This window comes from Rhipicephalus microplus, chromosome X (assembly GCF_043290135.1).
Source record: "Rhipicephalus microplus isolate Deutch F79 chromosome X, USDA_Rmic, whole genome shotgun sequence".
Taxonomy (NCBI): domain Eukaryota; kingdom Metazoa; phylum Arthropoda; class Arachnida; order Ixodida; family Ixodidae; genus Rhipicephalus; species Rhipicephalus microplus.
In genome coordinates this window covers 504,480,446-504,508,043 of record NC_134710.1, presented here as the reverse complement: position 1 = coordinate 504,508,043, position 27,598 = coordinate 504,480,446, and the positions used below count along the sequence as shown (strand labels likewise).

Below are 27,598 nucleotides of genomic sequence, written 5' to 3'. Positions count from 1 at the left end.
AGAGAAAAGTCAGTCAAGCAGCAGCACATCGCACGCACCGCGTGCAAGTCAGCCGTGATACTACCATAAGAGACAATCACTGACACGACACTGCCCGGCTACAAAGTTCACAAGGGCCCGCCTTACGGCAGAGGCCTCTACACCCTGGTCAGGAAGGGACTCATTCATTGAGCACAAGCTGCACAACACTATCAAGATCGAGCACACTCTCACAGAAATCATCCCGGGCAAGAAGTGAACGGGAAGCCTTTGTCGGCTCAACATGTACAGCAACTCATCAAAAAGGAAAGAGAAATTCAAGACATTGTTGCAAAGAACAAGCGTCACAGCGGGTCACAACACGCTGATCGCGTGCGCTGACTTCAACGCGATGAACTCAGCCTGGGGCTACAATGAGTACACAGCAAGGGGCCGTGACCTGTACCAAAACTCCATGGAACTCGACTTCACCCTCATCACAGACCCACTGCATCCGACGAGAATCGCCTATTTCATGTCCAGTGACACCACTCCGGACCTCATGCTCGTCAAGAATGATGTTTGGGGTGCGATCACGTGAAGAAACACGGGGCCGACCTCAGTAGCGACAACACCGTCGTGGAAATTGGCATACCAAAACACAACGCCAGCCACGGAGCACACAAATGAAAAGACAGGGATGCCTTACGAGACACCATAAACCAGGAGAGAGACGATGACCACGAAATTGAAGACATCAACTCATGGACGACCGAATCACCAAGAGTGCACGCAACGCGACCAATCAAACTGAAACGCACACGGATACCAATGAAGTAGACAGCCGGCTAGCGCAACAACTCGAAGTCAAACAGTCCATACTCAATCGATGAAAAAAAACAGCAGCTAAACCACAAGCTGAGAAAGAAGGTAGCAGAGCTCAACCGTACGATTTAAGATCTCTGCCGAGTGCTATTTGCACAACAGTGGAACGAGATTTGCAACACAGCAGATGGGCAAATTCAAAGCGGGAAGACGTAGGACTTGCTGTGGAACCTGCTAGACGAAACTAAGTGCAAGTCGCAGTCACACCAAAGAGACAGGCTCGCCAAGCTCATCAATTGTGCGGTCTTGGCACACGGCACCGATGAATTAATCAGTCGCATTACCAACAGATACCTACCAAGTAAACCTACCTAGCAACACGCGTCGAATTGTGGCCTACACAACGTGAAGTTCGATCGTGTTATCAACGTCGTGAAGGTCTGCGCGACCCTGCCTGAGATCAACAGCCGGTCGACGACTGGCCCAGACCTCAACACGAACAAGGCGCTCAAGAACCTCGACGGCGGCTCGATTGAGAACTTTGCAAAATACTTCAATAAGTGCTGCAGAGAAGGCGCACTGCCAAAGCAGCGGAAGACAGCCAAGACCGTTCTGATTCCCAAACAAGGGTAGACACCTGATACGGACAACCTTCGGCCCATCTCGTTCACATCCTGCGTAAGCAAGGTGCTGGAGCACGTTCTTATAAACAGGTGGCAAGACTACCTGAAAAGGGATGTATCCGGCAACATTAATTGACTTCAGAGAGCTCCTGAGCACGCAGGACACAATGCTTCAGCTCAAACAACAAATCAGTGACGGTGGCGGAAGCACCCGCGTTAACAAGGCTATCCTGGAGCTCGACCTGCAGAGTGCCTTTGAAAAGGTGAAACACTCGGCGATCCTGTCTGAAGTCTCCAGTCTCAACATGGGGAAATGATCTTACTGTAGAGAGGAAGAAGAATATGTGCCGCAGTGGGTCACGCCTTTAGCAAGAGAAGCCAAGCGCGAGCGTTTGCCCCGATTGCTGTGATTCCTGAGTCCGTTGCTGCCGCCCGCTTTCCACATCAATAGACCTACTGTGCAAGTGCTACTTGTACCAATAAACCCCGTTTCAGAGTGGTGGAGGTGCTGGGTACTTCAACCTGGAACTCCGCAACAGGAAACTACCTGCCATCCCAGAAATGGCTGAAGAAACCACCCAGCAAGGTACGACCCAGCCTCCGATGGTCATTGTGCCCACTTCGCTACGCGTGCGTGATCCATCTTTTTTTCTACGGTACCGATGAGCAAGATGTAGAAGATTGGCTGTCGACATTTGAAAAGGTAGGCGCAAGCAACAAGTGGGACAACCCTGCGAAGCTTCAATATGTACCCTTCTACCTGAAAGAGGTGGCGAGTCTCTGGTTTAACAACCACCACTCAGAATTCGCCACTTGGGGTGCCTTTTAGCTATGCATTACCGATGTGTTCGGTCACCCCGAGGTACGCAAGCTCCGTGCCGAACAGCGCCTACGGGGACGCGCACAGCTTCAGGGGGAAGGCTTCACAAGCTACATCGAGGATGTGCTCGACTTGTGCAAGCGCCTTGACCCTTCAATGATCGAGGCAGACAAGATCAAACACATCTTGAAGGGGATAGACGACGACGCCTTCCAGATGCTGCTGGCCAAGGGCCCCCGTACCGTGTCTGAACTCGCCACTCTTTGCCAGAGCTTCGAGGAATTGCGCAAGCAACGGGTCATGACACGGCGGCCAGCGACTACCGATGAAACTCTCGCGGCATTGACCCAAGGTGGAGACAACAACACAATAATGTCGGAAATCAAACGATATGTGCGCGAGGAGGTGGCCCGACAACTTTCGTGTCTGCCGTATCAACCGGCAACGAAACCCTCTTCTAAGCGTCTCGCGCCCGCCATCAGACAGGTAATACAGGCGCAGGTCTTTGAGGCACTGCCACCCGTCTCTCAGACAACACCTGTCACCACGCCATTGACTTACGCTGCTGTTGCTGCTACTCCACCACGACCTCCACTTTGTCCGACTGCCCAGCCTCTACGAGTACCAACGACGCCAGGTCAGCAACACAACAGCGCTATCACGGAAACCTTTGGCGCACAGTTGACAATCGTCCAATCTGTTATGCATGCGGATATCCAGATCACGTGGCACGCTTCTGTCGCCGGCGCTTCGCAACGGGCCCGGCTGCAGCTCCGAGGTACTCTGACGACTCTTTCCCGGCCCCGTACAACGCGCAACGAGAAATGCCCCGTCAATACGACTGACAATCAGTGCAACGCGACCCGTCCCCATCCGAAATAGACCACCACACTGCTGCCGACTACCGACCATTCGGTGGTCCCCGTCGCTCATCCTCACCACGCCGCTACCGTTCTTCGTCCCCGCTGCGTCGCCGACCGAACCCCGCAGAGACGGAAAACTGACTGCCGCAGCTCCGGAGGCACGAGCTGCGAAATTTTCGCATTGTAGAAGTCCTCGCCCGTCCCCCACAAACGTTCTGGAACTGTTTGTTGAAGGTCTACGAACTCTTGCGTTTGTTGACACGGGTGCCGCCGTATCTGTGATGAGTCAAAAACTCTGCCATTCGATACGAAAAGTAACGACGCCGCCTTCCGACGTATTGCTGAATACCACGAGCACGCAATCTATTCGACCAGTCGGAGCATGTACAGCAAGAGTAATCATTCAGGACGTCCTGTACCACATCGAGTTTCTTGTTTTGACCACTTGTGCCCACGACGTGATACTAGGATGGGATTTTTTGTCACGGCACCACGCCGTAATTGACTGTGCTCGCGCGCAGGTGGAATTATCTGTGTTTTCAGATGCGCCATCTACCGACAACGAGCACACTCACCTGGGCAAGCTTCTTGTTGCTTCCGACGTTGATGTTTCTCCTCTTAGTGCCATTGTTGTCCCCGTCAATCGCACTGAATTGTCAGGCTCTACCGTTGTGCTCTCCCCATCTCACGTTTTCAGTCGCCGCCACGGTACGTCTCTGCCATACGCCGTTCTGCCACCTCACCAAAATACTTCCGGAATTGTCGTTTGCAATCCTAGCTCATGCCCTCTCACCTTAAGAGCTCACGAAACACTGGGCTATGTTTATCCTGTTGATGACAACGTTGTTGTGCCTATTGAGTCCCACGACCCTGGCCAGCAACTTCAACTGAACGCCGTTACTCCTCTTTTTACGCGGGACGACTACTCCTCCGATATCTTCAATCGTTCCATCGACAGCAAGCTTCCTTCGGATCATCTGGACCAGCTAATAGTCCTTCTGCATGATTTCCGAGATTAATTTGACCTTCCTCAAAAGACACTGAGTCAAACTAACACTGTCGCTCACACAATCTACACCGGAACGCACCCTCCTTTGCGGCAACGCCCCTACCACGTATCACCAAAAGAACGAAGTGTAATTGCAGAGCAGGCGGATGATATGCTTCAGCGTGGTGTCATCAAACCATCTTCTAGCCCCTGGTCTTCACCTGTTGTGCTAGTGAAGAAAAAAGACGTTTCGATTAGATTGTGTGTCGACTACCGGCGACTGAACAAAATTACACGGAAAGATATATACCCTGTTCCCCGCATCGACGACGCTATCGATTGCCTACAAGGTGCCGAATTCTTTTCTTCGCTGGTTTTACGTTCAGGTTACTGGCAGGTTCCGATGGCAGAGTGTGACCGTCCCAAAACAGCGTTCTTTACGCCGGATGGCCTATACGAATTCATGGTTATGCCATTCGGTCTGTGCAATGCACCTGCAACGTTTGAGCGAATGATGGACAGCATTTTACGCGGCCTTAAATGGCAGATATGCTTATGTTACCTCGATGATGTTATCGTATTTTCGCCTGATTTCCCTACCCACGTCGACCGTCTGCGCACCATCCTTCAGTGTCTTACCAAGGCAAACCTCCAGCTTAACCTAAAGAAGTGCCGCTTTGGGGCTCGCCAACTTACTATACTTGGTCACGTTGTGTCGAAGGATGAAATTTGCCCCGACCCAGACAAACTTCGAGCCGTAGCCGACTTTCCGAAGCCGACTTCACTCAAAGAACTTAGGAGCTTCATCGGCTTGTGCTCGTATTTTCGTCGTTTCGTCCACAACTTTGCAACAATAATAGCCCCACTTACACAACTACTGAACGGTAAAGCTAATCTTTCTAACTGGATCGATCCCGGCATACGACGAAGCTTTCCTTACACTGCGCCGTGTACTTACGTCCCCACCGATTCTACGCCATTACGACCTAAGTGCCCCCACTGAAGTGCACACAGATGCCAGTGGCGTTGGTCTGGGAGCAGTATTCGCACAACGAAAGCCCGGTATTTCAGAGTACGTCGTCGCATACGCAAGCCGCGCACTCATAAAAGCGAAGATGAACTACTCGGTAACCGAAAAAGAATGCCTCGCAATCGTTTCGGCGTTAAGCAAGTTTCGTCTTTACTTGTACGGACAGAGTTTCGACGTTGTGACCGATCACCACGCACTTTGTTGGTTGGCGTCGCTAAAACATCCCTCAGGTTGCCTTGGACGTTGGGCTCTTCGCCTACAAGAATTCGACATTCGTGTCGTCTACCGCTCAGGACGAAAACACTCTGATGCGGACGCCCTCTCATGATCACCAGTGAGATCCACCGCAGACCTGCATTCGGACACCAACTTCTCCATCGCTCCCATTTCCGTCACAAGCATGTCGTCTGAACAGCGGAAAGACCCATGGATAACATCTCTCCTTAACATTCTTTCCGACTCTTCAACGTCTGCATACCCACGCGCTCTTCGCTGCCAAGCTACACATTTCGCGATACGGGACGCGCAACTATACCGCAGAAACTACCACGCGGATGGTCGTAAATGGCTCTTGGTTATACCACACCACATGCGATCTGATGTCTGTGAGTATTTCCATGCCGACCCACAACTTGCTCATGCTGGTGTGTTAAAACCATACCAGCGGATCCGCCAGCGTTACTACTGGCGTGGTATGTACACTTTTGTACGAAAATACATTCGGTCTTGTTCATTATGCCAACGATCAAAGACAGCTGCCCATTCAGCCGGATTATTACAGCCTCTACCGTGTCCGGCGCGCCCTTTCGACCGCATTGGTATCGATCTATATGGTCCCCTTCCTTACAATGCCACTGGAAATCGATGGATCATCGTCACCGTCGACCATCTGACGAGGTATGCTGAAACAGCTCCACTACCTACGGCAGGTGCACGTGACGTGGCCAATTTCGTTTTGCGACGCTTTGTACTGCGTCACGGGGCACCACGTGAACTACTAAGTGATCGAGGGCGTGTCTTTTTATTCGAAGTTGTACAACAACTCCTTCAGGCATGCCGCATGGTGCACCGCACCTCTACAGCCTACCACCCGCTGACCAACGGTCTAACTGAGCGCTTCAACGGAACGCTAGGAGACATGCTCGCCATGTATGTCAATTCCGACCAATCAAACTGGGATGTCATTCTCCCATTTGTGACCTATGCGTACAACACCGCGACGCAGTCAACCACAGGCTTCTCGCCTTTCTTTCTTCTATATGGGCGTGAATCATGCTCCACCCTTGACACAATTTTGCCGTATCGTCCCGACGTCTCATAGTTCAGCCCTCTTTCTGAAAATTTGCACCACGCTGAAAAGTGTAGTCAGTTGGCCCGATCATTCACCTCGAACAAGCAAGCATTCGAAAAAGACCGCCACGACCGCGACCAGCAAGTCGAGACTTTTGCCGTGGGCTCGCTTGTCTGGCTCCGACTGCCCTTCCACTCCCCAGGTCTGTCCACTAAGTTTGCCCCCAAGTTTCACGGTCCTTATTGCGTCGTCGAACGTCGATCTCCTGTCACATACGTGATCGAGCCGATCACGCCATCTACAGACAGGCGATGCCTTGGTCGTGAGACTGTCCACGTGAGTCGTCTCAAGCCATATCACGACCCACTCCTAATCTCGTCACCTTGACTTACCAGGATGGCTCGTCTTCGTCGCCTGGGTATTGTAGAGAGGAAGAAGAATATGTGCTGCAGTGGGTCACGCCTTTAGCAAGAGGAGCCAAGCGCGAGCGTTTGCCCCGATTGCTGTGATTCCTGAGTCCGTTGCTGCCGCCTGCTTTCCGCATCAATACACCTACTGTGCAAGTACTACTTGTGCCAATAAACCCCGTTTCATTAAAACTATATGAATAACTTCCTCACGAATAAGACCGCCGAGCTGCGAGTACGCGACCTACAGACGCAAGAGAAGAAGCTTGGGAGCACTGGCACACTGCAGGATCGGTCATCTGGCCAATGCTGTTCAACCTGGTAATGATCGGAGTGGCAGAGAAGGTCGCGGATATCGAAGACTTCAGGCACACGAACTACGCGGATTATATCAAGCTATGCGTGACTGGTGGCAACGACACCCACATCGAGGGCACGCTGCAAGCTGCAGTAGACGCGACAGAAGACCAGCTTAAAGGCACCGGACTAAGGTGTGCGCCAAGAAAATTTGAGGTGCTAATACTTCAACCTACCAACAACGGCAGAGGCAAGACCAGACAATGAAAATACGAAAAAAACTTGAGTCGTTACCAAATCCGGTAACGTGATCTCCAAAGTCGGTAAAATCAGCATTTTTGGCATGATCATTGAGAAACACAGAAGAAATGGCGACACCATCACCCGTCTCACTGTTAAGGTGGCCAACTCCACACGACCCCTCAAACGAGTGGTGTCCCGGAAGGCAGGCTTCTGAGAGGAGAGCCAAATCAGGCTCATAAAATCCTTCATCATCAGTCACGTCGCGTATGTTGTAGCCTGCCACAGATGGCTGCAGCACGAACGCAACAAAATCAGCGCCATCATCAGAAGAGCGTACAAGACGGCGCAGGGCCTGTTTGAGTTTACGAGCACCACCCGCCTTTTACACCTAGGGATACACAACACGCTCGAGGAAATAGGCGAAGTGCAAAAAGCAGCTCAACTGGAGTGGCTGTCCACGACCAAAGCCGGCAGGACGATACTGAAGGATCTGGAAATAGGATGCTTGAGCGAAGCAGAGATGAAGCTCCCCGTCCCTGATGAGGTCCGATGCCAGATTAGAACCGACCACGATCCGAAGAATATAAATTGCGAGTACAAAACAGAAGAAGGGCGGTAAGGGCCAGCGCTATCATCGACCTGCACGCCAACGACGTGCAGGCGAGGTACGTGGACGCGGCTCAATGCCAAGAGAACGCATTCGCAGCGGTAGTAATCGAAGCGTCGACCAGCGCAACAAGGATGCAGCGAACGTGAAAATTCCACAGCGGAACAAGCGGAGGAGGTGGCCATCGCCCCAGCTATCGCCGACACAGCCTGACATACGGTGCTGAGTGACTCTAGACAGGAGGTGTGAAACTCCGCCAAAAGCCAAATCTGTAGAGAGGCCGGGCGTATATTGCGTGCGGCCACGCTTTCAGACAGAAAAATAAGAATTATGTGGTTCCCGGTGCACGCGCGTGACGCGTCGGAACGCGATGACAGCCACAACCAGACGGCACACTCAGCGACGCAAACACTAAACAACCGTGCTCCAGCGACAGACCGTTCAACGTGGTTCGAAGCCAAGGACAGCATGATGGACTACATCGACATAACGTAAGCCTACCGCATGGTTCGCAGGACTTGCACATTCGCGCACTTGCGGCTGGGTCGAGTGGAGCCGGTACTACTGTGAAACCTCCAGGCCGGATCACTACGGAGCCCGGCACAGATGCACCGCATTTACCCCGAGAGATACCCGACCGACAAGTGCAAGGCCTGCTGGAGGGAGATGGCAGATGAAATCTTGTGGGACTGCACATCTTGTGGGACTGCATTAAACACTCATAGGAACAAGATCCAGAATAATCCCATTGTGGCTCGAGGAAGCCGCGAAGAGCTACGACCAGGAATAACAGCCCTGGGCCGTCCAGCAGGTCCTCGGGGCGCTCGAAAAACAAGGAGCCAGCGAGCCCAAAACGGCGAAAAAACGACCCTCGCCGAATAACGAACAACACCGAAGACGACGTAGGTACTCTCGGGACGCGCGAGCGCCCAACTGCTGGCACAAAAAAAAACAGTTGATCCGATGCAGTTCAATCTCTCCCTTCCTGTCTTTTTAGCAGTCAAACCATCTGCTTGTTTTGTGCATGTCACAAATAATTAGGGCCAGCAATCCTTCCTTTCTCTTCATTGTGGTCACTTGAATGACCATGATACAGGGTAAAAATAGAGATCTATATTTTATGAACTGTGCGGGAAAAACCACAATTTCATGGCCATCTTCAACCATTCACGCCATTGTGCCATTGTAAACAACAGTTCTGCTTTCCTGTCTTGAATACAACGCCGCGTACGTCTTACTTCGGAGTATCATTAGTTTATGCAAAAATTTATTGTGCCTATCTTTACAACTTTGGCAGCTTCGAAGGGTGTTCCGCTTGCCTATTTATGGTGCTTAAAACGCAATTTTGTTGCTAAATATTGGGCCTCTAAATTACTAAAAGTTTCATGCTAAAATGTAAAAAGACACGTGATGAAAGGATTCAAGACTGGTCAGTATCGAAGGCACATGTAGTTAATCGGATCTTTATTTATTTATTTATTTATTTATTTAAATATTCATTCATTTACTGGTGCTGCATTCCCATCAGGAATTTTAGCATTGTGGATTTCAATGCATGAACAAAACTTTATTGTAATTGCCCTATATATACATGTACAGGAAGATGATTACAATCATATATTGAAAACATCGGGAAAAGAACACCTACACTAAAGGTAATGAAATTATGTTCAATTATTTATCAAAGCGTTTACCATACGAGCAGTTGAAACAAACCATCAGGATAGGCACATGTAAACAGACAGTAACTGTAAAAATTAGCCATTTATTTTTCAGCTATGAAGAAACGCTGAAAAAGAAACTCCTTGAAGGATGTTCTTGCTAAGGTTATTCCTATCTGTCACTCTTCAAGGAAAAATGAATACTCGAAACAGTCGTTACGAGAAGAGAAAGCAGTGGTTGTTAGTTCACGCTTTCGATATTCTTAATGTGTCTCGTATCTGCATCGGGATACCGCTGGGAAGATGAGTATGAGTCTTTGTATTTTCAATGTATTGAATATTTTATTGTGTATATTAGAATTCTGGACCCCGCTAGAGCAACAACATCAAGTGGAAAAGTGGCGCAACTCCGGTTGTTAAGTTGATACTCCTGCCAACAAGCCAATAAAATTTCTTTACCTTTGCGCCAGCGTGCACCAGTGAAGGCAGACAATGAGGTCAGCGTGTCGACACTGGTAAGCAGAGTGGTATGGTGGCACTCGAGCGATCGTCATGCGAAGCAGCGCGAAATTGGTGGGCCAATGCATGGCAAACCACAGTAGACACGAGGCAGTCGATAACATATATTTTTTGTATATGAATGTTTCCACAGATTTATTCAAGTACTCTTCTGGCCTTTTGAAGCATGGCGCAAAGGCGAGTGATACAGCGGAAGGACTAAAGAAGTCGTTTTGTTTGTGTTTTAGTCACTGTCTAGGGCTTCTTTTAAAAAGAAAGACACCTATCTAATCAATACAATGCTAATCTCTTTAGAATATCTCATAAAGCAGTAGCCAAGATGTTTGCGGTCATATCCACACTGATTTCCAGTCAAGGGCTCTTCCGATAAAAGTGCGGCTCATTAAACGCCCGAAATATTTTGAATTGAAAAGGTGTAAGGACTACTTACAGGCTGTAACGTAGAGCAGTTTTTATTGCTACGTCAACAGACACTCCATATGGCTTTATGTGGTTTGAGGTTTCACTCACATCGTCAGGTTCCGGAATGTTGCAATGGCGCTGGTCGTGTCACTCGTTGTCATTCCTTGTAGCGTTCGTGTGATGACGCTCATACATGCAATCTGAGGAGACAACCTCAGCTTAAAGAAAGAGTTGGTGAAGAAGTAAAACGTGGTGAAGCTCTCTTTAGATAACTGTCGTCTTCCATCAGTGCTATGTGCCACAACAAAGAGTAATAAAGAGGCCATCTGACTTGTGTCACGCAGGCTCTTTTGAAAGGCCATCCGCTCGATGCCCATCGAAACGCCAAAAGTCGATCAACTCGATGGAGTTCTAACACTGCTATTCGGCAAGTCTAAACGATCGTTGAGTGCTTTAGGCGTTTGCCACAAGAACTATATAGCACTGCGGATGTTTATTTGCTTATTCATGTTGACTCATGTTAGGTCTTATAAATTCACTTACAAACTCAATTACATTTGTTTATGTTTGAGTAGCTCCATAAGTAGTTTCTTCATAGCGGTCATTGTTTATTCAGCTTTATTTTATTGAGCAACAAAACTGTGGTGGGCTATAAAAATTAAGAAAGCACGCGGAAAACGATTACGTGGCTGTTATGGAGTGTATGTCCAGTTCACCAATTTCAAGGGGCAAGTATTAAATTTATCACAACTCTGAAATATTTAAAACATACTGGTTAGAAGCCATTTTCCAAATCAAAATCGATTTGCTTGATTGATAAGAGCGGTTTAACGTTGCGAAACCCTACATATGATTAGAGAGATGCCAAAGTGAAGGATTCCGGTAATTTCAACCACCTCGAATTCTTTAACATGCACACTCATCTTTCAAATTATAATCGTGCGTACAAGTACATTAGGTACTCTGTGAATGCTGTTCGCGCTGTTGTGAGTGCTGTTCGCACAACGACCATCGAAGTTTCAGTGGAGTGGTGGGTGCTGCGTTGAATAAATTGACTTCTTTCGTGTGGCAGATCATGTTTGACAGTTGAGTCGATAGACCACTGCTTCAAAGGATTTCGGAACGCAAGTGTGATGTCGGTATAAAGCTTCCCGGCTTCTTTGCACAACGAGCGAGCATGGAAAGGTCATCAGCACGCATGCATTATTTTTCCTCACCCATGAACGGTGACATTGCAGGACGCTGACGCCCGCATCAGCCGCGAGGAGTTCTGCGAGGGTTTCAAAACGGACCCATTGATCCGGCGCGCCCTGCTCAACGCTGTCTCCATGCCGGACCAGCCGAAGAGCCTGCGCAGCTTCTCGACCACCTCTTCCGAATGACCCGCCACTGTAGCTCCTGCGCTCGGCAGACCAGGCTGCCGGGCTGCCATCCTGGCTGCGCAGGTCCACCGCAGCTGCGAACGGTGCTGGCAGTGCCGAGTCTGGTCAGATGTCCAGCAGTTGGCTGCAGCGTCGGTGCACCACCACCAGCGCATGGCAGTAGGCACCACGTCTGCCGGTGAGCAGGAGCGTCGAGGACCTTGCCATTTCGCCGCCGCTGCGGAGGCGGGACCCTGCCGCTGCGAAGTATTCACGCACTCGGCGTCTTCCTCATCAGGCCGCGGATCCCTCTGCAGCGCAGACGGAACTGCTGCCCCTGAACGGTAATACGCTATGCTTCCGCGGCCATTCCTCAAAATCTTTTAAATGCGAAGCATTTATCAGCGTACTTCGGTGACTCTGAGCATATCTATCTATCTATCTATCTATCTATCTATCTATCTATCTATCTATCTATCTATCTATCTATCTATCTATCTATCTATCTATCTATCTATCTCTATCTATCTATCTATCTATCTATCTATCTATCTATCTATCTATCTATCTATCTATCTATCTATCTATCTATCTATCTATCTATCTATCTATCTATCTATCTATCTATCTATCTATCTATCTATCTATCTATCTATCTATCTATCTATCTATCTATCTATCTATCTATCTATCTATCTATCTATCTATCTATCTATCTATCTATCTATCTATCTAGCCGCCTACGACGTTTAGCTTTCCTGGCCGTTTCTATAATGCTATAGATTCCAAAATTGCTATGCATAATATGACTGTATGATGGGCATAAGCGACTACTGATAACACGAAAATTACGACATGTATGTCATGAACGTCATGAATCACATTTCATGGTCTTTCTGCTCTTGCGGTTCTTTGGTTCCCATGACATGTTGCAAAACTGGTATCGTATGACACGACTGTATGGGGAACACAAGGGACGCACCCTAACGTGAAAATCATGACATGTATGTCATGTAACAACATCACTACATGCCGCGCTCATGATGTGGTCACGGCCGTTTCGCTAGCTTTATATATACAAAAAGGGATATTATGGGACGTGAATTGATGAGGAAGGTATGCAAGTGGTGCAAACATGCTAATCATAAGATGCGTGTCATGTAACAACATGACTACATTCCACGCTCATGATGCGCTCGTGGCCGTTTCGCAAGCTGCACATATACCATATTTGGTATTACGAACCGTGAATGAACGACGAAGGTAAATGACACGTCCAAACATGAAAATCATGATATGCGTGTAATGTAAAACATGACTAGATGAGGCGCTCATCACGCGTTCACTACCGTTTCGGCAAGCCAACGTACATCAAATTCGGTATCTCGTGACGTGAGTAGACGACGAAGGTAAAAGTCATGTCCAGACATATTAATCATGGCATGTCGGTCATGTAAAACATAACGTACTACGCTTATAGCACGCTCGCGACCGTTTTGCTAGCTCCACACATACCCAATTTGGCATCACGTGACGTGAATAGATTACGAAAGTAAATGACACGTCCGAACATAATAATCATAACATGAAAGTTATATACGGCATAATTGGTGCCACAAGTGGCAGATGAGTTTAAACATTTCTAAATGTAGATCAGTGTGCTTTCACAGATGTACTAATCCTTTAGTGCACAACTACACCCTACATAACAATTTTCTACAACCGACTAGCTCGTATACATATGTTAGAATACATATCTCAAGTGACCGATCATGGACCGTCCACATCAATCGCGTAATTTTAACAGGTAGTAGATCTTTGGGTTATATCCAAAGAACAATGAAGTTTGCTCCCAGCCACTTAAAAATATTAGCTTTCACCACAATAATACGCCCGAAATTGGAGTATACCGCGGCGATTTGGGACCCACACCAGCATTAACTCATCCAAAACCTAGAAGCCATCCAGATTCGCCTTTTCCGATTACTCATCGTTTACCAGTGTAACAGACTTAAAGAAACGTGTCGCATTTATGACTCTTAGTCAACGCCGAAAAACTGCGCGGCTCTAATTATTCCACAAATTCTATCATGCATCCCCATCTAGCATTTACGTCACCCAACGCCCCTATTTCTCTGATCGTTGTTGCAACACTATGCAAGTACATTGCCCTCGTCCCAAAACTACTACATTTGCCCAATCTTTCTTCATTCGGACAGGTAAGGAATGGAATGCCCTACCGGATACCATTGTTAGCATTCAGGATGCAGAAGCTTTTAAAAATTCCCTGTCAATCATCACTGAACCATAATAATTTCAAGGTAACTTCTTAACGTGCCTGACTTTTTTTTCTAGTGTCATTTTCCTAGTAAGGCGTGCATGTATATTTTGTGTACTTGGCAACGTTTTGTACCTTTTAAGTAGTATCTTTTGTCTCAGTAAAATGTTTTTATTCAGAGTCCACAAACAAATGTACATGTTACCCCTTGTTTTTGCCGCTTCAGCTATGTCCTAAAATTTTTGTTTTTTTGTTTTGTTACACATCCACTTTTACCTTTACCCATGTCTTGTATGCCCACCCCTCATGTAATGTCCCTTGTGTTAGGAACCCTTGAGGAAAATAAATTAAAATAAAAATAAAATAATGTAACAATTCGCATCCACATGGTAACGCAATGCTGATTTTAATGTGATAAATCAACCTTCCTCATTCGTGCTTCGCATATGATCGATTCCCACCGTATGTGGGATCTGCCAATTTTTGTTCCGGATACACGCTGAAGGCTTCGCTACATATCGGCGTCCCGTGTACCGTCCTTGGTTTCTTTATCTGCCTCTTTTTATTACGGTTGTGTCAAAGAAAGAAAAGAGTCACTAATATTTTCTTCTTTATTTCATTAGTAATGAGCATCTCGCTCTGGCAGACTTCATGTCTACAGTTAGTATGCGAGGGCATGTTGACCAGCTGTCCGCTTGTAAAAAGGTTATGTGCCACATGACGCCAGCTTGCACAGACTGTGTTCCACAAATGCCGTCAAGGCATCTAGCAGCACTAGCAATCACAAGTTTACATGCGGATAAATACTCGAATAAGTGGAATAGAGGACGACCACAGCCGTATCTCGATTGGTGAAGCATCGGGTGCGTTATCCGAAAATTGCGCTTTTAGTCATAATGTAATTAAACTTAGCGCTACTTGGACGTCTAACAAACACTCAAACGTTCAGGTGCTCTTCCACACGAGAACTACACACCTAACACATCGCTCACTACCCACTGTTAATTGGGTCTAACTGACCCAGTTATGTACAGGCGGGTCTACTGTTGAAAAGAACACGTTTGTAACGGGCTGTACGGATTTTCCTCTCCTGCAAAAGCACAAAGGCTTGTATTTGCTTATGACTACTGGTGATTAATTCTTCTGACTACTTTGGACAGCTTCGCGCCGTCTGCTAACAACGTTTTTGCATTGCCTAGCCGGTAGGAGACCAACAATAAGAAAATTCTATTCGGGTGCCCCCTTTATCTGTTGACCACACTGTAAGTACAGGGTAATGCACAAAAGCGATGATCAACAATGATGCGCAAACGCAAGTTGCACCTAATTGCCCTACATTAAGACTAATTGCCTACTAGCCAAACAAGTTCTAGTATGCACGTTCGATCACTGCCGATGGTAGGTTGTGTTTTCGTCCACTTTACTTTCTTAGCATGTGCCTCACAATTATTTCAATACACTTATAATAGTACACTTACTGTCAATTATACTTTGCTTTTCCTAATTATGTACAAGTTTCCGCTGCGTGCGTTTATTATAACGATCAATTATGTCTTGTCTTTGGTGCTAAAGAAGTATCTTTCATTCGCATGGTAATATTGTTTATTAGGTAGCAAGAACCCATATTTCCAGGCAGTTCTCGCACTAGGATTGCTATTTAATTAGAAATACAGCTATTCCGAATGGAGCATATATCAGCGTATGATCAATTACGAATATAATTTTAAAAGTTTGTTGATTGTCTTCTCAGAGTGCGTATATTTTTTTGATGAGCCGCAAAAGCAAGCACCCTTTTTAACGCTCTACACACAACATAAAAAACCTAGAATATCGGCGACTTGAATGGTGAATATTAGAGCAACCATCCCTACGTCCATCCGTCCTTGTGTCCGTCTGTCCGTGCACGCGTCCATGCGTCCGATCGCGTTAGAGAATGCAGACGGCGCGCGCGTAACCCCGATGAGACGCGAGCTAAAGAAGCCCAGCGTCTTCAACGCGCCCGCCGCTCTGCTTCGCCCATGACCCACCAACGACCCGCCACGTACGGCGACAATCCAGAGACTGAGAGAAGCACTGTTTCTCCGCGCACTTAGGCTAAGCGGACGTGGCAGCCAATTGCAGAGTAGTGGTACAGCGTTATCGAGAATATCCTCACTCAACCGCAGTTTTTACTCAACACAACTGTGTGAGAGAGCGCCGTCTATTATACTCTTCTGGAGATACTGCCTTCTTTTTTTCTCGTCTCTTCGCTCGGTTACGCATGACTAGGGGGAGCTTCGCCCCGAAAATAAACGCAAGTGAAATTTATTTCTTGACTTTGATTTTCCGCAGGAGTGCCCACATGTGCCGTGCTTCTTCGCCAGCGTCTAGCCAGCGACTACTGGCGGCCCCTGCGTGGCAGCCCCGTGTTTCGTGGTCACCGGAAACGCAGCAGCCGGATGCAGCGCCTGCCATGCGCAAGCTCTCGTTTAATACTAAGCTAGAGTTAGTGCGAAGCGACGAACAAGAAGACTCTCGCTGGAGACGACAATGTAGCATTGCTAAGGCTAGAAGTGGCGTAGGCCAGTGCCCCAACTTCAGAGCGCCATTCCTTTGGTACCGTAGGTGATAGAGCAGTGGCACGTTCGTTATTTATTCATAAAATATTGCCCGAACGCACAAATTGTCTCATGCAAAAGGAATGTAGACCTACGCAAGGGTTTAGATTTGAGATGCTTGTGAACTACAAACCTTTAGTGAGGTACCAGTCACCAAATGGCAAAAAAAGCTTTGAAGTACGCCGCAACATCTGTCGTCCTGAAAACATAGGGCATGGATGCTAAATCTAATGAGCACATGTGACTCCGCCGTCCTGACAGAACGGTGCAGTGAATCGCTCAAGCACTCTCTACTATCGGCGGCGTGCTGTGTGTACAGCTGCTAGTGATCATGGTACATATTAAATAATCATAATAAATGGAGCCAGCGAAGCATACCTTGCGTACGTTTCTTACTGAAATCCAAAGATAAGAAACACGAACACATGAAAAAAGTCCAGGCACCACAAAAGGCTTTTTGGGTGTCTTCTTTTCCGGCTTGTTCACGCGCCGTGTCTTTAAGAAGAGAAATGTTTTGATTTTCTCAGCTCTCTCTTACCGCAACCTTTCTCAATGTCATACCATTCCGAACACATATTTCACAGGAATATAGCAGAAAAAAAAGAAAAAGTCTCAGATTAGTCTAATGATAGGACTACTGCGCAAGTGGACTCTTGCGCTTTTCCTTTTTCTCACACTATATTAAGCTCAACTGGACGTCGATGAAGCGCCCTGACCGAGGTGCTTTTGCACGGAAACCAAACGAAGCCTCTCTGCGTACACAAATACAAATGTGACACTAATGCAAATCTGAGATCACCAGTGGTGACTGGACCAAGCGCCAACCGTGATCCATGTCGCGCACGGATTATCGCACTATCTCCTTTCCTTACTTCATCCGAGAACAGAGCCTGCCAAAGCAACCTTCATTGTTCACACCTTTGAGTGTTGCTCGGCTGACAGTGTTCACGTGGGTGACTAAGGATATGCACTTATTGCAAATAGAACAGACGGGCTTGTGAAGAGTTATTGAGTGCAAGCTGTGCATGGACGTCTGTCAGCTGTGTGAGTTCATATGTAAATGGTAGTCAACAGGTAATGTGACAGAGTGCATTCTAGTAATGGTGAAGAGCATGAGTAAAAGAGTAGATTTTGCCGGTCCATGCAAGCTCATTCCCTGTTTGTAAGGATTTTCGAAGGCTGCTATGCTCGACTTTGTAGATTGTAACGTACTATGCCCCTTTTAGGGGCGAAGCTCTTTATGGCGTGGCTTGTGCGTCCCTCGTAGTACGTAACCACCAGTGGCACATATCCGAAATAGGTATAACATTTGACCTCGAAGGTGGTGCTGGTGAGAGATTTCTTCAATGCGTTGTTTAACAATAAAAAATAGTGCTCAATGTACATGCCAATGGCTGCTAATGGGAAATGAGAGACAGGAGCATTCGGCTTTTAGTCAACGCGCACGCTGCGATCCCCATTAGCAGCCATTGGCATGTACATTGAGCACTATTGGTCAAGAAAGGGTTGCTACATTATACTCGCTGGGTGTAACCTCCTTAGCTTTAGAAAGGTTTAGCGAGCGTTGAGCCGTAGGACAATGAATACAATGAACTAGTATATACCATGAATGAATTCGAGGTGGTTAAAGGGGGGAAGCAGATACGAAGCGCAAGCCGTAAGAAATTAAAAGCTGAATCCTCCTGTCTCTCATTTCACATTAGCAGCCACTGGCATGTACATTGAGCACTATTGGTCAAGAAAGGGTTGCTACATTATACTCGCTGGGTGTAACCTCCTTAGTTTTAGAAAGGTTTAGCGAGCGTTGAGCCGCAGGGCTATGAATACAATGAACTAGTATATACCATGAATGAATTCGAGGTGGTTAAAGGGGGGAAGCAGATACGAAGCGCAAGCCGTAAGAAATTAAAAGCTGAATCCTCCTGTCTCTCATTTCACATTAGCAGCCACTGGCATGTACATTGAGCACTTTCTGACAGGAAAAGGTTGCTACGTTATACTCGCTGGGCGTAACCTCCTTGGTTTTAGAGAGGTTTAGCGAGCATTTGGCCACAGTGCCATGAATACAGTGAACTAGTATATACCATGAACTCAAGGTGGTTGAAGGTGGGAAGTAGACCCGAAGCGCAAGCCGTAAGAAAGTGTGCGTGTGCCACCTCTCGTTTAGTCCTTGGAATGTCCACTGAATGGCGGTGCTTCTATATGGGCAATATATCATAAAAAGATGCGAGATGATGGGACTTGGAGTGTTGAATAGATGAACGAACGGACACACAGACAGATGCATGGATGGACGCATGAACGGACGCAGGGGCGGATGCATGAACGAACGCAGGGACGGGCGCACGAACGTACGCATGGACGGTCACACAGACGGACGCATGGACGGACGAATGCTTCGCCCCACTCTCCATTCACTCCGTGGATATGCTGCCATTTTTTTACTCCACGTAATCACATTTTGATGGCTAATAAAACCCCCTAAAGCGGGATGAGTGTCTACAGTAGGCTCTACGAGTGGGATTTTTCTCCGTGAGAGCGCGTCAAACGTTTTCCCCCGTGAGAGCCAATAGTAAAAATTGTTCGAGGGATTCACTGCACCGTTCTGTCGGGACGGCGGAGTCTCCTGTGATAACTGGATATAGCATCCATGCCCAATTGTCTTCTGACAACCAATCGACCTTCACTGCGTGAGCAGCTCTAAATTACGCACTAGTGCACGCTATATCTATCGATCTAATGATGGTGTTCAGCGCTATGAAATCAGACCTCTGTTTCGCGCTAGTGAATAGTGCATAAGAAATAAAGGCTATAAGAAGGAACGTAATAGCAATAAAGACATATAACATGAGGGTGAAGCTATCGTGCATCTAAAGATCACATAGTACCTTTTTTTTAGACAAATGTGAGCACAGCATGAACATTTCATGACTGACAAGCTTCATAATTTAGTGTGCTTCGCAACGGCATTGAAGCAGTTGGCTTGGACATTGAAAGCAATATTGCTGGACTGTCACATCGAAAGTCAACGTTGTGCACATCAGTAAGGATGCGTCTGATATATGTAAATAAGATATTGGTGGTTTTCAAAACTACTTCTAGAAATTCTTTCCATGTATTTCTTTCCCTTTCTATCTTTCTAGCTGTGTTACTTTTACTAGTGCTTCATAGTTATGACCGTATATTACCATTCGGTTTTATAGGCAGGTGAATAGCTGTAGTGGTTCTGAATAATTGCTCTATGTGTGCACGCTTACACTAGCGTTATATTAATCCAGAAATTATTATCCTTGAATAGAAAGCAGCATCGGCGTTGCTGCACAATTGAAAGAAAGCTGTTTGTGAGGCTAGTCAAGCTATTACATCATAATTCCTATGATAGTATTGCTTTTAAATATTAGAAAAAGTGACAGTGAAAATATGCAACTCTAATTCTCTTTCAATCATTGCCTAACACTTCTATAAATTGAGCGCCTTCTCATTCGAATTGTAGTGTGCAGAATGTCGAAGGAACATTCTAAAGTTTCTACACATGTATGTTCAGCTCTTGAGTGTGACTTCTTATAGCATGCATTGAAGCTTCTTTGCAAACTGTCTGATTAAATGCACTTTCCACTTATTCATTTTTCTAAAAGCTTCTTTCCGGAAAAAAAATTTTGAGATAGCTAATCTTTCAGTCATTCTGGATAGTAATAAACAGCCTCTGTCAGTTAAAACTTTATTTTAGCCTAATATTTCTTGTCCAACTGAGAATGAGGTATTTACGCAACTCGTAGAGTGCCGGGTTTACGCAACTCGTAAAGCTAGACCATCGAATGCGTTATTCCAAGGTCACAGGTTTGCATCCGGCCGGTGGCAATTTATCTCTGCGTCCACTTTCTTTCTTCACATTTAATTTACAATCACTACTACTAACACCCCCTATACTTTCCGTGGTGTGAATAGCTGTTCGTTCTCACTAATGTTCTGTCAAACAATGAAAAAAACGAGCTTTTACACACTCCTTCAGTGTTTACGTTATCACACCAGCAGAAACTTGGGTTTAGTAGCCGCACACATTTGACTCGGCATAGAATAATCGAATAAATTCAAACTAGACACCTACAAATGCATTCAAGTTCGTTTTGAATACGTATTGTTTATGTATCCTGTCTCTCATTCCTTATTTTCGACTCTGCTCGCGGTTCTTGGTTCCAGTGCTTAATGGGCAATTCTTTATCGCCCGGGTACGCCAAGACTATTGTTCACAAAATTGACACAATGCACAAAAGACGAGCAGATCAGAAAAGTGAAACCAAGAGAAAACTGTGTGATAATGGCGTAGTTTTCAATACAGCACTCTATTATGCTACACTAGCTTCAAACCTAAAAAGTGCGTGGCACGTAGTGATCCCCATTTGTACAGTCCCAGTACTATGTTTACCCAACCATTGATGACGTCCACATTTGCTAAGATCACATGCATGACAGGCGCGTATCTACATTTTTTGCTGCGATTTGTCAATTTGCTGCAGCAGTTGAGTTGTGCGCAGAAAGTTCTGTTAGATTGAGTTGTAGCGAATAACGCGCCAAAAGAGAACCAATCGCGAATTTTGTCCGGTGGCACAAATGTCAGCCGCATATTTGCGAAGCGTTTCTAGTGATTTCAAGTTATTGTGATTACTTATTGGTTATTACTGTTGCCTTCATTATTTTACAAGACTTAAGTGTGAAGCATTTTTTAGCGCACTGCCAACACTTCGGAGGTTTCTATCTACGTAGCTATCCCTCTTCCTAGCCGCACACATCTTCAAAGTCTCCTTTACTTTACGTACACCAAAATTTGCAAGGAATGACATTAGTGCGTGACCAACACGATGAACAGGCTCATCATGTTATGACAATGAACCTCAAACCATCGTATAATGATGAACCGGTTCATAAGGTGCACCTATATATATATAGCGCGAGATATTTGTCACATACATCATGTAGCTCTTTCTTTCAGTCACGAGTGGCAGATACCCGCATACCACAGCCAACAGAATGCGGGTATGAGCCGCAGAAAATTAGCAGTTTTTAGCGAACCGATAATGTCAATAACACACTTTCCAAAAACGTTACCCGATTGCTTTATGGCGCTTGCATCGCAGGTTGGGCCGTCGCATACCGCGTCGCCGGTCTGGAGGAAAGTAGGGGAAAGGAAAAATATAAAATCACGATTAGAGCCAGATTAGAACGGAGGAATTCGGCGTGGGGGTCAATTTTTTTATCCACAGCTATGCTAGCACTTCAAACTGCTCATGAAAATACCTTGTGATGGTCTAAGTGCACGACAAAACCAACTGTCATTACAGTAGTTTCTATAGGCTTTTGTAAAGTAACATCGGATATCAACTCCTTAGATTTCAAACAACCACTGAATATACGACAGAAACTGCTTCTTATTGTATGCACGTCATGGCGCAAAAACATGCACTACGTTTCTGTGTACGATTTGTGCTCTAACGTGATCACCAACGTTAAGTTGTACCATTGGATACGTTCAAAATGCCTGGTAAGGCCACGCCCAAATCTTCCACCAGAGGCGATTGTCCTATGGGCCCCTTTCAGCTCGAAATTGCTGCTTCTTAAAATATTCACATATGATAAAGACCTTGAGCATGCGAATTCTCCCCCCCCCCCCCCCACCAAAACAAAATTCTCACTATGTGCCTGCCCCTCACGTACACATAACTGTTGAAAGTGTCCTACGAAGTCGGTCCAAATCGCAACGCTTCGCTCGAAAGAATAAGAACATATGTCGCGACTATTTCAAAACACATCTACTTTGAGAATAGGTAGTATTTGCTGAAACGTTTGTTTATTTCTTTGTGGTTGAGAGAAGTGATAGCTCCATTGTAACAACGCCACATGAGAGGAAAAGCCGGGCCCCACAAGTGCTTATGAAAGACACGGCTCACTATTGTCGAACGAGTCCTGCAGCCGATGTCTCCTCATGCGCCTACGATGGTAACAGATTGATCTTCACCAACTATCCACAGTCGGTCGTCACGTGCCTGCATTAGCAGTGCTGCTCATCATATGTCGCACCAGTCAATCACAGCAGTAGGGTATGTAATAAAGGCAACATAAGTAGCTTAAATCACTTGCCCCGCTGTCAGCTGTGAGCCCACTGCCTTCCTTCTCGCTCACTTAAACAGGATCTCTTTTGCCTTCCTTCTTATCAGTTGTATCGAAAATGTTTCATTAAGTTACTCACCAACTCACGCAACGTTAAGGTCTTGTAGAACTTTTTTGTTGGCTTGAAACATTTTCTTGAGTAAGACTTACTTTTTTAGTTACTGTGTAAGCTGAACTAAACTGGATAGCTTAGTTTTTACAGCACTGTTTCAGTTTAACAGATACCATCAAGCTTGCGTGCTCCATTGATCTCGTGTAGCTTGTACGTACCTACATTTTATACACTCTTAGTGCACACTTCAAATGTGTATGAGCACCTCCACTCAGTTGATAGTGAAATTGTACAACAACACCACATGCGTAGCAACAGACTAAAGGGCGTTTCTACAACTATATGTTTCATGGTGTCATGCTGGTACAATCTAGCAGTGGGAACTCTGGAATGACCCCACCACCTATAAAGCAGCCCGCCTCGGGTGTTTGAAAAAACTACGACACCCTAAGGCCGCTTTCCAAAGTGCATCCTCACAGTTTTAGGTCTGCGATAGTAGTGCTCTCTTTCATAGAAAAGGACAGAAGTCTAAATATTTTTATCACTTTTCAAGTGAGTTTAATAGACGCGCTTCCAGTCATCTGGGGCAACGCCCTTCAGCTATGCTACTAAAATCACACAAGCGTTCATTGAGCTTTGTAGTACGTACAAAGCTATACTGCCGTCTTTTCTAAGCAGCGTGTCATATAAGTACCTTTCGCATTACGCGATTAAAAAGGTAATAAGCACCACGAGTGAGAGACTATGCACGTCTCCCCAAATACCGCACACCCGTGAGCGCACCACACGCAACCAGCATTTTCTCGCTACTGCACAGGAAAGATGGCTACTGTTTTTGTGTTGTGACTGTATCTTCATTGGCCCTGCTGCAGAAAGCTTGTACCTTCGTCTCTGCAAGAGCTCTGCAAGTGCTCTGCAAAAATAGTGCGCAAGGAAAAGGCGTTACAAAAGCATTTGAACAATTCCAACTTCTCAAAGCGTAACGGTAAGACTAATAAATACTTTGAAGACACACATTTTTTATGAATACTCAGGCTTAAACGCAAATGACTGTGTAGAAAGTAATCGTGGTTATATAGAGACTTCAGCGCATACCATTATGCTCAGTTTTTCACTTAAGATAACGCCTGGTATGTATTATCGCTCGACTCCACATTTATAGCTCCAAGTTGAAAACAAACAATTGTGAAGGTATCTTATTGAGATGTGCGTGATAAAAAACGTCGCATGTAATTGAACACAAACTCACCCGAAAGCCAGTTTTCTTGTCACTAATACGTTCGGACAGGCTAGTTGTCAATCTTTGCGCGCTCGTTTTCTTCTGTAGCTTTCTTTACTGATGTTTTCGCCATTTCGCGCAGTTTGCTAAGCACGTACTTTGAAACATTTGTCCTTAAAAGAAACGAGACAGAAGCTCCATAGCAGAGACTCCTTACTCACTTTGCTCGTCTTACCAAATTAGATGGCTGCAATTGTTTTTTACAATGCTACAGGAATTTAAAGTGCAGATATTTGTAACAAAACAAATATTGAGAAGACGTATTGAATTGAAGCCATGGTATTCATTTTATTACACAGAAATATTGACAAATTCTTCCATATTTTTCTTATGTATTCATGCGTCGTTGAAAGATGTGAAGTCGAGCGAAGCATAGCTCATTACGCACCCACACTGCGACAAGAATAGGCTGAAAGGGAAAAAGAAAATGCCGAAATTTACAGTAAGCCGCACAACACTTGACACTATTCTGAAGGCTAACTTTGTCGCTTCCGCATTAAAAAAAAGAGTATTTGGGTAATGGTTCCGCTACAGAAGAATAATCGTCATCTACTTCGAGTACTTTCCTCACGCTGTCACCATGGTTCTGGTAGTTCTCCCAAATATTGAAGAAAGACACATGTCGAAATAGCGAGAGAAAACATGAGAGAGGAGCTAGAGAGAGAGAGGGTAATAATAGAAGAAGACATCTTACGAACGGTGCGCGCATTGTCAGTGTGGCATGTCATTTCCAACAGGAAAGTGGCCAATGCGGCATTTTCGAGAAAAGAAATGCGAGCAAGTCAGATGACGGTTATTGTAGTGTTGCAGAACTACTCCACGAATATTCCAATTTTTCTCACAGTGTGGGTTGTTTCTAAACCTTAGTTAGCTGATGTAGGTTGTTCGTTGGTTACTTGAGATCATTTATAGGCTTTAGCTAGGTGATGCTACATTGCTTCGACGTTGATTCTCAGCGCAGAGAAATTGGTTTTGTACTGCGCAGTGTCAAAAACAGGATAGACAGAGATACCCAAACTCTAGAGACAGATCCTCACACTAAAACGATGTCTAAGCACAGAGTAAACCAGTGTAGACCCCCAAGAAAATTTCGCCGTGTCTCTAACTCATATCTTCGCAAACTAGAAGAAGAGCGTTTTCACTTATCAAAACACCCATACCATAGGATGTCGCTACTAGCCAGCACCTTTATCATGAAGTGTTTGCAACGGCCTGAATCCCCTTATGGCTAAAACGCACATACAAAAAAATGTCCGAGCTTTGGAACAGGCATTTACAGAAAACTTCAGCATAGAAAGTGCACGCAACGCGCCCAACTATATCAACAACAGAGCATAGTGTAAAATACCCTATTGGCGGCGCGCGTGAGCTGCGCAGTCTAAAGCAACAATCGGGTATAATCAGGCATAGTAACTTAAGCCGATGTTCATCGCTAGTGAGGATACTCCTATTCCGCAAAAATGCACAATAAACATTGAAATAAGCGTTAATGCACAAGTCTGGTAGATAGGCACAAATATATATAATTTTATCTAAACTTCCCTTAGATCCAACGACGTTTTAATGAGTGAGTTCCAGTTATCGTCTGCCAAGCTATTTTTTTTTTGGCCATTGGTGTCTCAACAACCCAAACACCTTGAACACCCAAAGCGTGCATTGGTTGGAGCATCACCTATAAAGGCTGATATTGGAAAGAAAACACCCTTAAGCGGTATTTTTGCAAAGTTTTGTTTAGGCATGAGAATATTTTGCTTCTTTGAAACCCTCATAAACGTTCAAAGTGGTTCACAGTCCACCTCTCATAGACCTACGGGCATTCGTGCGTGTAGGTGTCCCATCGTTTTTGGGTCTTCTGGCAGCCATCGATGCCTTTCTGGTTCCCCGGTATGCTTTTCTCATACGTGTTCGGAGTCTCCACCTCGCAACCCATGCCATTTGTTGGCTTAGCCGTTGCCGAGTTTCTGTGGCATATACACGCGTCTATGGCAATGATAGTTTTTTGAAAGGCCAAGACACATACCTGTTTTACGATAGGCCTTGGCATAAACAATACGGCTAGCTTCACTGAAAAAAAACAGATATTCCTTATTTCTACTTCTGCTATAAGTGTGCGCACCATTCCTGAGGCCACAAATGACAAGCTGCGTTATTGCGAATGCTTGCGCAAGCTATATAGTGCTCAGTGATTTTTTTTCAGGACTGCGTCTTTTTCCCGGGTGGTTGGATGAGCTTAAGTGCCAATGGTCATGACGGAGTGCTCATAAGAAGGCGATAGCAGTAAAGTGAAAAAAAAAACATTTCCAGACATGCATGATGACTGCTTTGTAATGTGCAGCAGGCAAATGGTATTTACTCACAAATTAACAAGTGAAGGAGCATGCCCAGAGTCAACCAGTAGACCACCGATCTGAATGCGCTGGCTTCAGGATGGTTCATCTTCAGTTCGTCAAAACTTCATTACATTATTTTCCTGCCTTGTTCATAAATATTTCTGATGTTTCTCAGCTACAGTGAAACTTACCAATGATATCTAATAAAATACATTTTCCGGCAAACAACCGTAAGCCACGATTTGATTGAATGTTGAAATTCGAAAACACTTAACATACATTGCTATATTTGTCAGAACCCTTGGTCTGAGCTGCGAAAATAGACAGCTTTGCAAAAGTGGCATTATGCCGCTGTAAACCCAGCCAGCTCATGGTTACTTCTTACAGAAGTTCGTCAAGCAAGAAAAAAAAGAAAATCATTAAAGCAAAAGTCTGAATAAAAATTGGAAACCATTTTCTATTTTAGTAGATGAAATCCTTAGCAATATTCTTGTTTTAGTGCGTACTACAAACACCTAACCTACGAAATTCTTTAAAACTTGCTATGCACCCACAACGTGGCCTTGATGATGCAGCAGCGTGCGTGCCTTTTGTAGTGAATGACAGCCCTTAAACAATGAAGATATTATGATTGTTCAATGTTCTGACGGCCGATGGCAATTTACGCCCTTGCCACACATTATTGCGGCAATATTCTATGCTGTAGTGTGAAGCACGTTTACATGACACATGTGTCTGTAAAGCTTGAAAGTTACTTTCACTGCATTTCCAAACAGAGGGAGTTATTTTCAATGTTTTCACAAGCACAGACATGGCTACGTAGTAGAACACCCGCTTTCCACGCTTGCGATCCCTGTTCAATACCCACACATACCCAGAATTTTCATTTATTCAGTTTATCTTCATCTTTCTCAATTTATCAGTCAAGCAAGGATGATACTTTTTTTCTGACAACCAACCACGCCGACACCGGCGCCATATATTCTGCAAAGCGAGCTATGTAAC

The 27,598-nt window shown here is 45.7% G+C and overlaps 1 protein-coding gene and 1 pseudogene across 1 annotated transcript in view; both read left to right on the top strand.

Annotated features, from left to right (window-relative positions):
• LOC119161633 (frequenin-1) overlaps positions 1 to 20,393 on the top strand; it is a 1,172,367-nt gene extending 1,151,974 nt beyond the window's left edge. Inside the window, exons 7-8 of the mRNA XM_075881058.1 lie at positions 11,773 to 12,239; positions 16,505 to 20,393. Coding sequence (XP_075737173.1) covers positions 11,773 to 11,916 — 144 coding nt within the window. The 3' untranslated portion in view covers positions 11,917 to 12,239; positions 16,505 to 20,393. The remainder of the gene's footprint in view (positions 1 to 11,772; positions 12,240 to 16,504) is intronic.
• Positions 1,299 to 11,617, top strand: LOC142777097 (uncharacterized; annotated as a pseudogene).
• Positions 20,394 to 27,598: the final 7,205 nt, after the last annotated feature.